General features: G+C 41.1%; 1 protein-coding gene across 1 annotated transcript; it reads right to left on the reverse strand.

The window, feature by feature from the left end:
- Positions 1–14,296: 14,296 nt before the first annotated feature.
- Positions 14,297–16,809, reverse strand: LOC101780665 (red chlorophyll catabolite reductase). Its single transcript, XM_004983032.4, has 2 exons — positions 16,319–16,809; positions 14,297–15,574 (listed from the first exon to the last, which is right to left on the reverse strand). Exons 1-2 carry the CDS (start codon positions 16,688–16,690, stop codon positions 14,957–14,959), a joined length of 990 nt encoding a protein of 329 aa, XP_004983089.1. The 5' UTR covers positions 16,691–16,809; the 3' UTR covers positions 14,297–14,956.
- Between the last annotated feature and the right edge of the window lie 2,666 nt (positions 16,810–19,475).

The following is a 19,475-nucleotide window of genomic DNA, read 5'->3' on the forward strand; positions in this document are numbered from 1 at the left end:
AGCAGAAAATTGATTGCAACAGTGACGTTCATCCCTAGATGTTGATGATCCAAGTTGCAACTTCTTTGGGCATGATTTCTCCACATCATTTAGATCTTATGGTCCTACATGGTTAGTGAAATTCGGGTAATCTCCCAGCAAGTGCTCATTTAAGATCATTAGCTTGACCAAGCACAAAGCAAGATCGAGATTTGCAAAACTTATTGTAAACATAAGTTCATAATCACAACCACAATTGATTTGCAAAAGAATATCATGGTGCAATTAAATATACATATGTTTCTTGCATAGCACTAAGATCCCCACAAGGCCAAGGTTCTGAAGGTATAAAATCAATAGGTTCAAACAAAAGCATACCCTCTTTATCATTCTCAAGAAATTCTAGCCTATCGACATGATAAATATAGGTGCAAGGCATAGAATTTAATATATCATCCATACTATTGGTTGAACATAGGCATTTCAAGATATCATCATCAAAACCAATAGTACATTGAGAGTTTAATGTGTACCTTAACCTTGGACCTTTTTTATCAAGAGTGATTTTTGGTTCGTTTACTAGAGTTGAAAGCAGACTGATCTCAACAATTGGAGGTGGTTCTTCATCATTATCTTGCAATTCCTCCAGCTCTCAACCATGTGGAACATGTAGTCCATTAGCAACATTAGCAAGAACCTCTTCTTCAAAGTCTTCATTATTCGGGATCTCACCCAAATCTTCATCTTCAAATTATTTTGCATTGCCTTCATTATCTTCCATATGCCACATGTCATCAAGATCATTTGTTGTAAACTCACTCTTTTCTTCATATTTGAGCACTACCATGTCTTGATTCTCTGGTGTTTCAGCTTCAATAACACACAAGCTATAAACCTGTGCAGAGGGGGCTTTCATGTGTGCAAAATGCACGCTGTCCAATTCACATGAACAAGGCCTGGCCTGTTTCTGCCTTTTCTCTGTGCTATCTTTCTCCCACTCATTCTTCACATTGTGTGCTCTTACTTTTTGGAATTTATCCTTTGAAACTTCAGTCATATCACCAAAATTATTAGAGAAGAGATCTTGAAACAAGTCGGTAGTGATTCCCATCTCATTAGCTCTTCTCTTCATTGTCTTTCTTTCTTCATCAGGCAACAACCAATTGAGTTTTTCTAGTGACTCTAACCCTTCTTCTTCAACTAGTGTGTATGATGTTGTAGAGAGGGACCTTTTAGCCTCATCATGATTATGTTCTTCTCAAGCTTCATCATCTACTTTTGAAATATAATTTTGATCGATCCATCAAATATTTTCTAAATCGACTTCCCACTCATCTCTTGATCAAATATATCATCAATCTTCCTAGCTTTGCTTTGTTGTTTCTTATGTCGTACGTTGCGGTATAAAGGGCCAAAACCAATCGGAATCCAATCAAGCTATTCGAATTCCGCCAATGGTCTAGCATTCTCAAAACTTCGGCTTGCATTCATGTTAGTTTCAGCAGTTTTAATATGCGTAATGACTTCTCTTACCTCAGGAAGTGGTTCTTTAATTTATAGTGCGGCTGGTTCATCTTTCTTGAGCCTGGTTCATCTTTTTCAAAAATTTCAGCAAGCATCTTGGACTTGGTTTTGTCATTTTGCCCCTTCCGGCAGGGTTTCTGCCATTCTCACTCCACTCTTTCTGCATTTATTATCCTTTGTAATATCTATGTAGCTTCTCTAATCATTTTCTCCATGAAATTACCTCCTGCACACATTCTTACATATTGGGTAGAGTGAGGGGTTAGTGAAAAATAAAATGAATGCAACATCATGTCACCAGAAATTCTCAAGTTCGGGCCTTGCTTGAGTAGTCCATTAAATCGGTTCCAAGCTTCACCACTTCCTTCATCCTCTTCTTGCTTGAAACAAATCACTTGCCTCCTTAAATATTGGACCTTACTTAAGGGAAAATATTGTATGCAGATTTCCTTTACGAGCTCGTCCCATTTTCCCTTCACTTGAACAGATGCAAGTGTGTACCATTTTCGCGCTTCACCTTCAAGAGAGTGTGGAGAAAGATTCCACTTGAACCAAGCAGCAAGAACTCCTTGTTGCACCATATTGCATATCATCATGAATTGCTCAGTGTGTCTAAATGGGTTGTCATCCTCCAATCCTTTGAAAGGGTTTTGTCGCCACCAACTTGATGATTCCATGATTCAATTCATAGTGGGTCGTAGCAAGCTTCAAATCTGATTTTTGCAACTCAAAGTCCTCTGATGATGGCATTGCTAATTCCCTTAGCGACATTTCTTCATTTTCCAATGGTGAGACAAATAGATCCATCTAGGCACTGAACAGAAAAAAATAAAAATAAAAAGATCTACATGAAAGTTAAGTATTAGTGGGTTAGCAAAATCAATACAAAGATCAAACACAGCAAACTGACTTGTTCCCCGGCAACGGCGCCAGAAAAGCTTGTTGATGGCAGTTAGCGCGTCAATTGGTGAATTGCAAGAGCACAGATCAGTTGTAGCTTTTCCCCTAGAGTATTCGCCCAAGGTTTATCAATCCGTGGAACAAGCACTTTATACTAATCTTACCAACGAAACCAAGCAATATGAGTTGTGTAGAGAGACAAACTAATCTAAACTAAACAAGAAACAAATGTTGATACAAGATGGCAAACAAAGATAGATAAATGTTCCCTCCTTAAGATCTAGGTTCACATGAATATGCACCTACTACACAAATAGGTGCTGCCTCCACTAGCTATCATAGAGATTATGTGCTCGCTCGGCTCTTTCCCTCCTATATATTGTCACTACACAGGGATACTCAACAACTCCGCTCACACATCTATATCAAAGCATCCGCAGAGTTAAGCTAATCACCATGATTACCACAATCTCTACTATCGACATATGAAGCGCTCACATATGTAAATAAAGCATTGCAATGACATAGACCATGAAGCATTGCTAGGCATAATGTACATGTAGAAGTTACATATCAAATATCCAAACAATCCAAGGGATGAATAGAAGCTTTACCCCCATCATCTTACAGAGATTGATGCAAAAAGGGGTGAAGGAGACTCTAGAGAACATCATCACCGAAGATGGCGGCGAGGGGGTAGGAACACCCTAGGCCGACTTCTCAAGCCGATCAGCCTAAGGGCTTCTTTGCGCCTCCTAACTCCCACCGGCGATGGTTATTGCCGTGATCTGATCTAATCTCTATTTTTCATCTTGTGGTGGCGGCGACTAGGTCTAAACTCATCTGGGTTCTCCTCCTTGTTGGATGTCTGGGGTATTTATAGTTGGTGGCGTCGATTGGGGTGCCTTCGAAGCCAATAAACTGGAAAATAACCCTAGGAAATCGTGGGCTTCCCCCTGGTGAAAGGGTGCGACGATCAGGGCAAAAACTGGGCCAGACCGATCGGCTTGGACCCCTATAGGCCCATCGGTCTGCCCTGTTCTCGCCTCCAATGCCCGAGTGCTTCATTCAAAGGTTGTAGATCTTGTCGAAACATGCAATTTTTCCTATAAATTCGCCCCAATTGGAGTTCGGATGAGGAAGATATGACCCATGCAAGTTTTAGCTCTTCCTCCGAGCCTGCAATTCAATGTTCGTGATTGGGCCTTCCAATATTCAAAGTCCGGGCTCAAATCCAACTTGTTGAAAAACCCTTCATTTATGTCGTATTTCCTGTGATTTTACAATATAGTCCAAAACACAACACATATGCGAATGTGGGGTAATTTCAGGAGCCAAGTGGTGGGTTAGTATAAGAATATGCATGAAAACACTAGTTAAATGGCACTAAAAGTGTGTTAATAACGAGTGTCAATAGTATGAAAGCTTTGAGCAAGTGACATTTGGGAGCATGTCAAAGAAGAGGAAACAGCATGAGGAAGAAACCAGATGGCAGAAGAGTACTTTCTTTGAACTGCCTTACTGGAAAAATTTGCTTGCAAGGCATAATTTGGATGTGATGCACATAGAAAAAACATTTGTGAGAGCATTCTGGAGACTTTGCTTGACATGGTAGGTAAATCAAAGGACAGCGAGAAGGCTTGGCTTGACATGGAACAATTGGGTATGAGAAAGGATCAACATCCTTTGGTGAAGAATGACAGGTACACTTTGCCTCCAGCATTGTACTCTTTGGGTGATGATGACAAGTCATATTTATGCAAATTTCTGCAAGGTGGGAAGATGCCTGATGGTTACGCCTCTAATATCAAGAGATGCGTGGACGTGACGAGGTGCAAGCTTTATGGACTCAAAACTCATGAATGTCATGTTATATTCCAAAAACTATTAACCATTGAAATACAGAACATACTGCCAGACGAGGTTGTTATCCCATTGATTGAGCTTAGTAGTTCTCCAATGCAATATATTTAAAGGAGTTGAGTATTGAAGAGTTGGATAGATTGAGCATTTCCATTAGAGAAACTCTTTGTTGTCTTGAGATGGTTTTCCCTCTAGCTTTCTTTGATATTATGATGCATTTGTCAGTTCATCTTGCTGAAGAGGCTAAACAAGGAGGACCTGTATGCAATAGATGGATGTACCCAATTGAGAGGTATCTGCGTACGCTTAAAGTCTATGTGCGGAACAAAACGTATCCTAAAGATTCAATAGCTGAGGGATATATCTTAGAGGAGTGCATGACTTTTTGCTCTCATTTCTTGGATGACGTTGACACAAAGATTAACCATCCAAAGAGACACGAAAGTGCCGCTGTAGATGAACCACCATCTAGTCTAAGTATATTTGGCAACATTGATTATACTAAGAAATGATTTACCATGGAGCCAATTCCTATACAGCAAATGAAGCAAATGAGGCACTGGATATTAACAAATTGTGATGAGGCGATGCCATGGGTGAAGTAAGTGTTAAATTTAATTTACTTATCTTAACAGTATGCATACATATGATTTTTTCTAACTGAGTAGTAAGCATATAAGTCCTCTTTATTTTCACTATAGTGAGCATATGGACCTTCTCAAGAAATAGTCACCCAAACATGTTCAGCAACATCACATGGATCAATTTGTAGGCTGGTTCGAGCATACGGTGAGTTAAAATTAAATATTTGAGTATGCTTTGTAATGCACATGTGTGCTAGTTGATGCATTTAATTCATATGACAATTAGATTTTTTCTACACTGCTTGTAGATCAACAAACTCCAAGAAGAAGGAAAGGCAAGTGATGCGATACATGCACTTTCTCAAGGACTAGACCCATCGTGCACGTGTTTTCAATAGATGCTTCATCAATGGATATCTATTTTGAACTGCTCAAATAGAGAAGAATCTGAGTACGCAAAATAGTGGTGTTGTTGTCAAAGGTGATGGTAGTGCTGGTGACATCAACTGGTATGGCGTTGTTAAAAAGATTTACGCACTTGATTTTCCAACACAAAAGGAAGTCATCCTGTTTGAATGTGACTGGTATGATGTGCCTCCTGCTAGTAAGAGCAAAGGTAGAGGACTCAAAAGGGACTACTATGGGATTATAGACATTAATGCAAGTCGAAATCGAGATCTAAACGATCCTTTGATTTTGGGGACTCAAGCTGAGCAGGTTTTTTATGTCAAAGGTTCCAAGAAACTAGATTGGTGGACTGTTATCAGAATGAAGCCTAGAAATGTGTTTGTCATGCCAGAATCAGTACAGGAAGATAACGAGGGAGAAATTGATGTTGACTCACCAGACGTCGAAGTGCAAGACATGATAGATTCATGCACTCAAGAAGAATTGACACATTGGACTAGGTCAGGCATTGAAGGTGTTATTGTTGATGCTTCTATTATTAAAAAAGCATATGCGGATTCCGTACCTGAACCAACAGCTATGGAATTGGTAGACGATGAAGAAGATGACACCACCGACAATTATATTGATGATGCCTATGTAGCACCTATGAATTCTAATGTCGAAGGAACGGAGGAACCATTTTTCATATAGATTTTGTAATTATTTAGGTCCTGTCATTGATTTACCAATTTGTATAACCAAACTAGTAGACCCCATTTGTTTGTTGAGTGGTTCCATATTTTTTTCGCAAATGAGTTCATTGTTTTCTTGAGTTCATTAGGAGTTCAAGATATATAGCACATTCGAATTCATATGATCCAAACATGGCCCAAAATGATTCCACACATTCATACATACATACATACATACATTGATAGGCATTTCACAACTTACCCGTACTTGACCACACATAGATATTCATACAAGACAACTGACAATGGAGGTTCCTTACATATATATGTCTAGGCACATAATACTAAAGTACTAAACATGGCAACATTCATGGTGGACACATATAGATGTGACAATAATGCACTCCATAATTTCTTCTTCTTAACGATAGCCAACTAGTTGTGTTCACTTGTCCACTTCATGGTAGTCACCTTTCTTCAGCTTCCGCTTGATAGCAACGTGAAGCTCCTCCGCCTTTGCTCGAATCTGAGATTTTACAAGGGGTCAGTTAGCATGTGCAAATCAGGGGATGATTAACTATAAGGCAAATCAATCAGTACATTTATCTTTGCAAATTCAAAACCAAATTTTTAGGAATTTCCCACATAACACAACACACAAGTAGAGTTACTGAATAGATCAACTAAAAATAGCTCAAAGCGTGGCTCCAATCCTACACATTTAGTTCTCGATATAACTAAAAGGGAAGGAACATAGTGATGATTAATAATAAGGGAAGGAACATAATAATGATTAACTAAAAGGGAAGGAACATCACCTTCCTACTAGACAGAACTGATCCATTGGTTTCGCCATCGCTCTCATCATTGAATATACTGTCATCTTTGGGAATGCGACATCATACTTGGTTCTGTCATCCTTCATCATAAGCAAAACAGGGTCACAATATATAGAACATCATGAATAATGACTTAACATTCCACATTATGCTCTGCAATCAGGTAAACATCTGCCTAGCTTACTCCATTTCAACTAAACTAGCACAAGAAACAAGGCAAGCAATCCCATAGCTGCCAAACAATTACATTAAAATAAGAGGACCTTCTTCAATAGGAAAGTTATAGATTTATTTCATTTCACACATCAGTTCATACTAAAATTACTCAACTGTTAACATAGTAAAAAGGGAGTGATATGAACATAAATGAAAGTATGGAACATGTAAGCTGATGACTAACATCATCAAATATAAAAATCCATGAAAACTAGACTGTGACTTCAAAAGTGAGACATGACATGTTGGGCACAACTCTATATGATATCTGATTTGAACAAATATTAATATAGAATAACACAAACCTTACTGATAATGATATAAGAGTTCACAGATATCAAACAAAGTATAAGAGTTCACAAATAAGAGTTGGGATAAAACCAATATGGAATAAAAATATAACTTCTAAGATTATAGTGTCAATTAAAGCAAGCACACATATTATAGGTTGTCCGATCTATCATACATTCAGGCATGTGATGATGTGCATTGGCTTAAAATTAAGAGACCTCACATCTGTATATCAACAATCTTAATACCAGGGATAGATCAAAATGCCTAATGCTTAGGATGACATCAAAAGATAGCAATCTCTTTCACGGAATTAATTGAATTGGAATTAAAATACCATAGTGCTTATCAGTACTAATCTGATTTCCACATGCTAATAGACCACAAGTAGTAAACTATCATAAATTTCAGATATAAACAAATTTCAATGAACTATCATCAATTTCGGTTGTGATCCAACACATATAAACCAATTTCAGTGAACTATCATTATTAGACCCCCAAGAACAGAGTAGCAACAAATAGTATCAGTACTTATATGAAATAAATAACACCACAATACACTATCTTGTGCATATAACATCATCATTACTTATCTCAAATTTTGAACCTCGCACCAAAAAAATCCTATTTTGTGTAGTAGATTCAAGCACTCACCACATTGAAGACCACATCTGAGAGCGCCGCGCCCTTCCCTTTGTCCTTGCTAGGGCCGGCCACTACTTCAAAGCCTGGTGGCACATCGGGAATGATGGGCTTCACGTCCTCATCGAAGTCCATGGCAGCCGACATCTTGGTGTAGGTGTGGTGGATGAGGGGTGGCGGGTTGATGATGGGCCCGAGGTAGATGAGGGGTGGTGGGTTTATGGTGGGCCCAAGGTGGATGAGGGGCGGTGGGTTGATGAAGGGCTCGAGGTAGACGAGGGGGAGGGTAGGTGGATGATGGCCCCGAGGTCGCCGGAGACAGCGAGAAGCGCCTAAACTCGTCACGCGCCTGCCTCCTGGAGATGTGCTTGCGGAACTTGCGCCCAGCCATCATCACTCCTTCACCGAGTTGTGCGAGGGGAGGGGAAGTTGGAGGAGAAGGCGGTTTGGCGACCGATGGGATGTTTTGGGGAGAGATGAACAGGCGCGCGTGCGTGCGAAGTTGGAAAGGCAGAGTCCGCGAGGGGAGACGCTGAGATTCTTTATATAAGGATTGTGGGGACAAGGAATTTATTTCCATCTAAAAGCCACTGACATATGGGGCCCACAACAGTCACCTTCTTGATGATCTTCTTATTTTGTATTTTGATTAATAATAAAAACTTCAAACATGTTTAGATTTCCCATTTGTTGTCCAAATTAGGTGGTTTTTTCCTAATTTCTTAGAAAACCTTTATGTATCACATGGATTAATTTCTATCATGTTACTCGAGTTTGATTTTGTACTTATTGATCCAACCCCTTATTTTGTAACTCTCCAATGAAGAAGTATTTTGCAATTAGATTTGGTGACTAAGCACACCTTAGAAATCCTTGCATATAGAATTTTTTATGCAATTTTTAAAAGTACCAACACTACGATATGTTCATTTCCCCTTCAATTTTCCATGAACGACCATATGGCATTAGTCATATAGTCAAATTCCAACACACATTCATTGAAAATTCACTTGAGAATTGTAGATTACGTTGGATTTGAAATGAAACACTACGGACACGAGGCCTTAAGTTCAAAACTCCAATTATTTTCAGTGAAAAAATAGAGAAATAAAAGGAAAATTCACTTTTCAAATTAATACAATAGCACTTTATGTCTTCTCTATATGAAGACGTAATCTTCTGTGTCCCCGACAAGTGGGACCCACTGAAGTCAACAAAAGAAAAAAATTGGGCTTTGGCTCACACATCTCAAGCACATGTGCCAGAGGGGCCAGCCACAAGAGCAACATGGGCCCTGCGAGCAGCGTAGCTCATGGCCTAGGCACGATTGCACGAGAGGATGCGGCCCAAGCTAGGAGGTTAGAGACAGGAGGATTTTCGTGAGTTCGGGACAGCGAACGGCGACTAAGTCTTTAAGTTGGTGCTTCTCTCCATATGAATCCGAGGTGGTACTAAAATGGCCAATGCTCGCAGCGTGCCGAGCGCCAACATGACTGGGCCGAAACTCATCAAAGGCCCAGCCCACAATGCACGAGAAGTGCTGGTGATGAAGCCTTCGCCTGCGTGCAATTTCGGATGTGCGACTGACATGCGAGTCCCACATGTCGGCGCTGGGTTCTTCTCCTATTCTAGTTCGATTCATGGTGATCTTCTTATTTTGTATTTTGATTCATGATAAAAACTTTAAACATGTTTACATTTCATATTTGTTGTCCAAATCAGGTGATTCTTTTTTCTAATTTCTCAGAAAACTTTTCTCTTTCACATGGTTTCATTTCCATCGTGTTACTCGGCCCCTTATAGTCGCATTTTCACTATTTAGTATTTACTAGCTCTACAATGAAATGACCCTAATCTATTGTAATCCCAAATTTCCTACTAATCCCACCAGGGGCAAATAAATAGCCAAGTTCAATTCTTAGATGATCATATATATATATATATATATATATATATATTGCATATCATATAGGTAGCCATATGTGTATCATGTTCAATGTCACCTTCTTTGCCTTGAGTTCATATCATGTGGGAGCTAAGATAATGTTTTAGAGCAAATTGGTAAACGAGGCCTAAAATTAAACATTTATTTTCAAAGAAAGACTCATAACCCAATTTCAATTCTTGGATGATCATATCTATATATATATGGCATATCATATAGGTAGCCATATGTGTATCATGTTAAATGTCACCTTCTTTGCCTTGAGGGATAAGGGTACCCATGGGTCCCCACCGACCAGGATACTAGTCAGCCCTGACAGGTGGGCCTGCCCGACTACGCCGTGCGAGCCAAGGCATGAAGATACATGTAGCACAATCTCGGAGGCCGGGCGAACGGATTCTACCCAGATATTGCGGGATACTTGTTGTAGTTCAACTCAAATTACTTTCTATGTAACAACCGACTAGGATTAGATCCTATCCGACTTGTAACTCTAGGTTGTCAGCCTATATAAGGCGGCCAGGGACACCTCCCGAGGGTAACTCATCCCACCTCTCGTTAACCCAACGCATCTCATACCAGCAATACAATCCACTAGAACACAGGATGTAGGGTATTACTCTCCGGAGGCCTGAACCTGTCTAAACCCTATGCCTCTGTGTTACCATACGAGTTCTTGATCTTGTGATCTCCCCCACCTACAAATCTACCACTTGGGCAAATCCAAAAAAACTGACTTGTTCCACAGCAACGGCGTCAAAAAAGCTTGTTGACGGCAGTTAGCACGTCAATTTATGAACCGCAAGCGTACGGATCAGTTGTAACTCTTCCTTTGGAGTAATCCCCCCAAGGTTTATCAATTCGGGAACAAGTGGATTTGCACGCTTAACTAAGCACTAATATATGTAACCAAAGGTTCTTTGTATAAGATAGGACTAAACTAACAAAAGAACTAAGTGATCTAGATCAAAGCAGATAGAGAGTATGGATATAAACAAGATAGATAAAATGCTTGTCCTAGGGATCTAGAATCACTTGCAGATGCAATTGCCATGCATGAAGGTACTAAATAAGTATTATCGTGAGTGGATGTAAACCATGCCCAATACTTTCCCTCTCGCACGTTGTCACTACACTAGGATACTCAACTATTGGACGATAAGAACACGGCATGATGATCATTCTAAATAAGCAATCCAAAGTAGCTCTAGCCAGCCATTACATGAAAGAGCATCATCATGATATGATAGATAACAAACAGATCTTAAACAAGAGGTTCAGCGATTAAAAATCAAGATCTCCATACAACCCCGAGGACAAATAGAGACTTTACCACATGATCTTACACATGTCGATACAATTTTTGGTAAAGATCGCCCTGTAAATCAACTGGACAGAAGACGACGACGGACAGGGGTAGGAAAGCCCCAGGTCAATCGGCCTGGGCACCTCCAAGCCGATCGACTTGGGAGGTTTTCCCCTCCTCTAGTGCTCCGCTTCGCGTGGTTTCTTGTAGATCCAATCTTCTCTCCATTTTTCCTCCTTTGTGGCGGCGGTGGATGGTGTTTGCATGGTATTTTTCCCTCTCTCCCTCCTTTTTTTCCATGAGGGAGTATTTATAGTCTCCAATAGGTGGCGGCTCTAGGTCAATGGTCAATGGAAAAACCCTAGAATGGAAATGGGAAGAAACAGGAAGCTGACCGGACCCAAGAATGGGCCAAGCCGATCGGCCCAGAGGGTCCCAGGCTGATTGACTTCCCTTTCTGGTCCTTTTTGTCCTCTCCTTCCTCGTATTGGCTTCGCTTGATGACCCATGTCCAAATATTCATTATGCTCTTTATGCAAACCCCCTTATCGTATTTCTTATCATAATGCAATACACTCCAAAATACAACACATATGCAATAATGGGATTATTTTAGGTGTCAAGTAGTAGGTTAGTGTAAAATTAAGCATGAAAATACTAATTAAATAGTATTAAAAGTGTGCCAATAACCAATCGCCCTCCAGCGTCCGCGAAGCTGTGTTGACGCTACGAGCCGCCCCAGTCGAAGCCTCGAGGCTCGGCGCCGTCGCCAGCATGCTGTCGCGGCGTGCTACCCGGTCGCTTATGCTGCCTGCAGCTCTGCTCCAGCACCACTTGGGAGCGCCTCCACCAAGTCATAGCGACACCTCAGCGTGGCCGAGCGGCCCCTGCCCAACGCCGATTCCAACGGCCGAGAGAGAGAGCAACACCATCCGTCGGTCGTGTGGATAGCGATGGATGGATGGATGGATGGATGGATAGGGCTGTGAGCCCGTCGCCTTGCGCTGTTCATGTGTAGCATATCGATGAGTCTCTGTTTTTATTAAGAAAAAAACAATCATTATAATATAGTAATAATGTGATTAATTATTATTATTATTTATATTTTATATTTTTGTTGTTGTTCACAGGCACCTCTCCCTACTTTTACTACGAAAAGAGAGCCACGTAGAAGACCACACAAACGATCGTAGCAAAAAGATTAGAACATTAGAGTGCATAATGTATGATAAAAAATTATGTCTATCGTTAATATGATAAATATATTATAAAAATGTTTCTTTGTTAAAAAATGTATAGATAGATACGTAAAATGCATAATATGTCACACATTAAAAAAACTAATCATCATTATTATAATTATGTATTTTTTTATCCATAGTAACGCACGGATAGTTTTACTAGTATTATTAATACCAACAAAGTTAAGGCGGCCAGATACTGTATAGATGTTTTTGTTCTTCATTCAAATAATCAATCAAATCTAAAGCTGCTATGCTGCTGTCTGGTTTTGGCTGAGCATCACGACGTCACGGCAATGGTCCTCTAGGGACTACCTACCGGAGTTGGTGACGGCTGGGCGGGGTCGCGGGGTCCGAGGCTGCGAGGCCTCCGTTAGGTGACGGCGCCGTTGGCGTGCAACGCGCCCGTCATCCGTGTTCGCTGGATCGGAGCAAACCGCCGTCGCAACCGTCCATCACTCCGTCCCGCGGCCGCCAGGCTATTTATGGGGCACCCTTGACCCTTCCAACGCCGCCCCTCCGCCGCTCATTTGGAATCCTGCTTCGGTGGCAATTGGCAACAGCGGGACAAGTTACCATCATGCTTTGAGTTCTTTGCTTTTTCTGTATGGCCAGTTTTCATCTCCTTTTTCGCAGATTTCTTGCAGATCCAGTCTCTCGTTTGCTGCTCCAGTTCCCCGGTGCAGTTCATCTGTGTTCGATTCTTGTCCCAGTAGCTTTTATTGCGCTCTGTTTCTTTTCTCTGGCTCTGCCATTAAATTTTCGCGAGATCGATCTGAGCATCTTCATCGCCAGATCGATCTGCAACTCAATTTGGCATGCATCTCCTTTGCTTTCCTTCTTTTCACAGTTTCTGAATTCTTATGGTTGGGGTGCCCGTGATGATCTACGCAAATGGTGAATTCTGGATGAATGCACAGGCATGGTGATATGCACTTCCAAAGCGTTCATCTGAGGCACGCAATCTCATTAAACTTAATTTCTTTTTTTTTACCTAACTTTTGATCGCGTGTCTCCAGTCAGGTTTCCTCCAGTAACTTTGATCAGAGATCGATTTTGTTTTTTCTGCTCTCGCCATTGTCAAATTTGCTTGTGAAAAACCGCAGATCAGGTGCCAACCTGAAAATCTATCTGATTGATTTGGCGACGCGTAAGGGTGCGAAACGAACAAGTAGTAACTATCAAGCAGTAGGTTCATTTACATGTGGCCACATACCCTGAATTATCTAGTAGCACTAGAACAACAACGTTGTTTGGATAATACTCCATCCGTTTTAAATTGTAGGCCATTTTAGCTTTTTTTAGATTCATAGATATTATTATGCATCTGGATCTGGATATAGTGTATGTCTAGGTGCATAATAATATCTACGAACCTAAAAAAAGTTAAAATAACTTACAATTAGGAACGGATGGAGTACTACAATAGTTACAATAGTTATCCATTCTGTTGATTTTTTTTTTATAAGGATCCATTCTGTTGATTGATGCTTGAATTCTTGACACGCACCATGGTTTTCTGAAAAGTACAAGCAACGCAAAGTCAAACTGTGCAGTTGATGCTGGAGATGATATAATTTACAAATTTTAATACCTATAAAATGTTATGACAAACCAAAATTTAATACCTGCTCGATTTGGCTAAAATTCTCTCATTCCTTTGTGTACTACATGAATTCGAAGGGAAATAAATTCTTGATGCAATGTTCAACCATTTCTGAATCTTATCAGACTATGAAAGTTCGACATGAATCATAGCCATCTTTATACCCTGATCTATCATTCATGTGCACCAACAGGCCCAGTGCATCTTAGCCTTTAGAAGTTGGAACGGCCCACTTGACTGTATCAAATGGCCCAAAAAGAGAACAATACTGCCAGGAAAAAAAAAAGAGAAAAGGATACTTATTTCTAAATCATATTTGCAGATACAGAGGAACACCAACTCTCGAAGAGAAATCTGAAAGTGTTGTTTTTGTTGACATCTCACCAATCCAATCAGGTCAGAAAAAGAAGGAAGCAAAGCATGGAGAGAGTGAAAGTGATAGTCTTGGCAAAGCTCTACACCAGGCAATGTTACTAGTACAATCACCACCACATGCATCTCAGCTTTCAAGAGTTGCTTTCGGCTACGCTTGCAGCTCTCACAACGAACAGGCTGGGATTGGGTTTGCCATTAAAAAGATGCAAGGGCTCTGTTCCAATGCAGCAGGAGCAGCTTACAAGGTGAGTAGTGAAACTCTGCTTGTGACAACTGATGATGCTCTGTTCCAAGCCTACCTTTGATCATCTTAAGTTGCATGGCTCTATTTCATTATTTCAGTGGAACACGGGACAGGTCCAGCATTAAGAATTGAGGGCACTAATATATACACATCGTAATATCTTATCACGCACACCAACGCGGATGACGATAAAACTACATGCAGCTGGCGATTACAGTGGTTAACAACTCGATTCATTTGTTCAAACAAGTGCAACTAAGGACCAAGAATATTGTTTCTCTACAACTTACCAAGTACCTGCTTGTGTTTCTGCATGCTACGCCTCTTGTACCCCAAAGGCCTTCCTGATTTCAGATATGACACGGCTAGACACATCAGGATCAAACATCATCGGTAGATTTGCAGTCAGATCGACCTCTATCGACTTGGATCTTACAATTTGGTCCCTCTTGAGAAGGAAGTCCCTCTCTGTATTATCCATTTTTGTGGTGGAATCAGCACAGCAATCAAGCCAAAATTGAAGAACCTCCTTAGCAACCATCGCCAATTGTCCACGCACAATCTCTTCCAAGGTGCCCTCTCCTCCTTGTCCACAGTCTATGCTGACCATTACTGCTGTTGGCGAACAGGCACAACGCACGAAGAGTGATGGTGATCGGTATGGACGAACTTGTGGTAATTCATCAATCTTTGCACGCTGCTCATCCATCCGAGAGTTTTCATAGTACTTCTGCAAGTACTCAGGGTGAAATGCGAGGTCTTTCCGTGGGAGTAGGTCAAGAACCACCACAATCGAAGTTGGGCTGCCCTGTATCAGCTCCAATAGGAAATGTGGTGCATCTGTCATGCAGTTTAGGAAAATGAGAATCGATGTAATGTCAATGGCACCATTTGGGACTTTGCAGTGAAGCGAGGACTGCAGCATGAAATCAATCTGTAGACAAGTCGCACAGAGAAGCTCCATTAGTCTACATCTTACATGAGTAACAAACAGTACACATCAATGCATGTTTTAATTGCTAAGAGACTATTCTTCTGATGTCATGCCCATTGTTATTTTCAGCCACTGAAAATCAGTTTCAGATTGAATTATCATCTCAAAAATTACAGCAGATTTGACCATGATACTCAGATTGAACTGCAATTACAGTTGCGGTTATGGCGCACAAGAGGATAGATTAGTGGCAGTACGAATTCAACTGTTTCTTCTTTATTTATCAACAATTCAGCAGTTTAAAAGCAAATTAAATTGAAATCCAAAATTCGCATGATGCTTTGGTAGAGTTGGGTTACCAATCTTTGCTTCTAAAGGCATGACAGTTCACCTCGACCTCTCAACCATTACTCAAGGCAAATCTCTTCCCAATCTTGCAGAGTAGTCAAATGACAGGCAAGTGGCGCAAAACCATATTAAACTTAACGAAATACAAGCAATTTTTTGACTTTCAATACAGATGCCATGTATCTGATTTTACCAACGAAAAGTACTGCAATCCAGTGTGCTATGTCGAGCAGTAATGCAGATCTGATGAACCGAATTACCAGCAACTATGGTTAGGCAATTACTACAGTTATGCAAAACTGAGCTGAATATCTTATAGAGCAGAATAAAAAATGAGCTGACACCATCTACTGCTATGACGAAAAGGACGAAAGGAAGAGGAATAAGGAACTGTACCGACGAGCCAGGCGCGCCCCGGCGCACGTCGAGCGAGCCGACGGCGTTCCCGGCGCCGTTGCGGAACTCGGCGACGTCGTCGGGCACGGCGGACGGCAGCAGCCGCGGGCCCAGCCGTGCCACCGCCTGCTCCGCGAGCGCCCGGACCACCTCCCGCTGCGGCATCTCTGGCGCAGAAGCCACCGCGTCCGGCCCCGCCGACGCGCGCATGGCGCTTGACGGTTCGCCCCTGAGCCGGGGAGTGCGTGCGCGGGGGTGGCGGAGCCGTATCGCGCCGCCGCCGGGGAGGGGGCAGGAGAAGGGAGCGGAGGCCCCGACAAAGGCCGGTGTGGCCGCCGGTAGCAACCGGAGGCAGTGCTCGGGCCGGAGCATGGAGTGGAATAGTCAGTCCGCGCGGTCGGACTGGGGAAGCGAGATGCAGATGCGATGGGGATGCTACAACGACGTGAGAACTAGACCTCATCCATTGCTGAGTTGTTAGAATTTGTTGGATACACGCATCTTGAATTCTTGATCGCACAGATTAAGACATGTCCAGCTTAATTTTCGTTTTTTCTCTCATTACTACTGTAATTTTTTTTCATGAAATTCTTCCATGATAGTGCTAGCTTTTTTGCTTCTTGTGGCCGAGGTATTACTCTCCAGTCTCCAGGATAGGCTCTTCATTGCGGCACGGTTGCTCGTACCGCCGGCGAAAGATCTTCTCGATCAACAGGCTTTCCTGCATCGGTAGGTTCAGACATTTGCCATGTCCACTGCTTGAGTCTTCTCAGTAAGCACCGGCAGAACAAAGTTTCTGCTCATAGTTCCTAAAACGGGATGACATATGTATTATCCTTCGATTGTGCATTATTGACCACCGAGTATTCCAAAGATACGTTTCTACAGAGAATTCTGGCATGATATCAAGGAAGTCATGCTAGAAATGTTCCAAGATCTACAGAGGGGACCTCTATCTTGGTAGGCTCAATTATGGTATGATCTCCCTGATTCCAAAATTAAAGGATGCAAACAACATCAAGCAATATAGGCTATAGGCCGATCTGTCTTCTCAATGTGGACTACAAATGGTTTACAAAAGTACTAACAATGATGCTTACGCCATTCGTAGAGAGTTTAATTAGTAAAACCAAACATCTCAATGTGGACTACAAATGGTTTACAAAAGTACTAACAATGATGCTTACGCCATTCGCAGAGAGTTTAATTAGTAAAACCCAAACAGCTTTTATCCCAGGAAGATTCATTTTAGATGGTGTAGTTATTCTGCATGAAGTGCTACATGAATTAAGAGTGAGGAAACTTACAGGTGTTATTCTGAAACTGGACTTTGAAAGGCCCACGACAAAGTACATTGGAGCTTTATGATGGATGTTTTACGGAAGAAGAATTTCCCAAACAAATGGATAGAGTGGATGAAACAGACAGTAAACGCTGGAAAAGTGGGGATAAACATCAATGGATCACCTAGCAATTATTTTAGTAGCTTTAAAGGTTTAAGGCAGGGTGATCCAGTGTCGCTGTTACTTTTTAATTTAGTGAGTGATGCACTGGCTACGATGATACATAATGCTAGAGAGGCGGGTGAAATTAAAGGTTTAGTCCAAACTTAGTAGAGGGAGGATTAACACAGACGACACGATACTTTTCACGATACTTTTTCTAGATATGGATGACCAGTCTATTCTCCACATTAAATTCCTATTGTATTGCTTTAAAAATATGAATTAATTATCAGAAGAGTGAGGTCCTGGTTTTAGGGGGATCCGATGAGGAGCAAACTAGAGTGGCCGAAATGCTTAACTGTCAGATTGGACACCTCTCTATGAAATATCTTGGAGTTATGGTCAACAATAAACACATGACAATCTCAAACCTGGCCTATGTATATCAAAAAGTGGAAACAAACTACCGACATGGCAGATTGTGGGTCTGTCTTCCGGAGGAAAAATGATTATGATAGGAACAAGTCTATGCTCTATTCCCAACTACACAATGGGTGGTTACCACCTGCAAGAGGAGATATATCACAAGATTGATTCAGCTAGAGCGAATTTCTTTTGGCATGAACCTCAAATGCAGAAGAAGTATCATATGGCAAATTGGGAGATGATGGTCACCCCTAAAAAGTGTGGAGGGCTAGGATTCATAAACACTAGAATAATGAATGAATATATGCTAGCTAAATGGATTTTTAAGATAGAAAGAGGGAATGATAGCCTATGTTGTAATTTACTGAGGAAAAAATATCTGTGTGACAAAAGTTTCTTCAGTTGCCGCGAAAGAAATATTTCTCAATTCTGGAAAGGTCAGCTGGAAATCCAAGATAGTTGTATTAGAGGGTTGGAACATGTAATAGGAGATGGAAAGAAAGCAAGATTTTGGAAGGACATATGGCTAGGAAAATGCCCACTGAAAATACTTTTCTCTGAGATCTTTGAAATTTGTAACCAGCAAGAATGTACAGTCTTCGAGGTGCTTAAGCATGGTGACATCAATCTCACCTTGAGAAGAACCTTTGGATCTAGAGAGGTAATAGAGTGGGATGCCTTGGTTAACATGCTGGAAAGTATAAATTTGTCAGGTGCTCTGACACTGTTAAATGGGTGCTTGAGAAATCTGGTGACTTCTCAACTGCATCTCTATATAATGAACTTACATTTACTGGTTTGACAAATAAATGGTTCGTATGCATTTGGAGAGCTAAACTACCTCTAAAAATATAGATTTTTCTCTGGCAAGTTTGTAATGATAAGTTCTAATCAGCAGAAGAACTAAAAAAGAGAAATTGGCCTGAAGAGGTGGAATGCAAGCTGTGTGGTCGGCTAGAGAGTACAGATCACATCATTTTCTGCTGTGTGACTGCTCAGTTTATATGGTGTATGTGTAGAGATGTGCTAGAGTGGAGCTTTCTACCAGTAAGTGCAAATGAATTCCAAGAGAGAGCAATGGAGGAGTCCAACAGTAAAATCATGAATCTAATTTTTCTTTTTGGCTGTGTTGCCTGGAGCCTTTGGCTCATTAGGAATGACTTAGTTTTTAATAATGTAGTTATTTCCTCTCCAGATGTAGTGTCATACCCGGTTTTAAAACAAAACCAAGTGCTACCTATATGTATGCTAGGATTTAATTTCATACATATAGTGACATCATAAGT

This window comes from Setaria italica, chromosome IX (assembly GCF_000263155.2).
Source record: "Setaria italica strain Yugu1 chromosome IX, Setaria_italica_v2.0, whole genome shotgun sequence".
NCBI classification, from domain to species: Eukaryota; Viridiplantae; Streptophyta; class Magnoliopsida; order Poales; family Poaceae; genus Setaria; species Setaria italica.

Excerpts from the sequence above, each read along its gene's own strand:
- LOC101780665 (XM_004983032.4), bottom strand. The coding sequence starts at position 16,690 with ATGCTCCGGCCCGAGCACTGCCTCCGGTTGCTACCGGCGGCCACACCG. Across the intron at positions 15,575-16,318 it reads GGGGCGCGCCTGGCTCGTCG|ATTGATTTCATGCTGCAGTC; the intron begins GTACAGTTCCTT and ends ACTTGTCTACAG.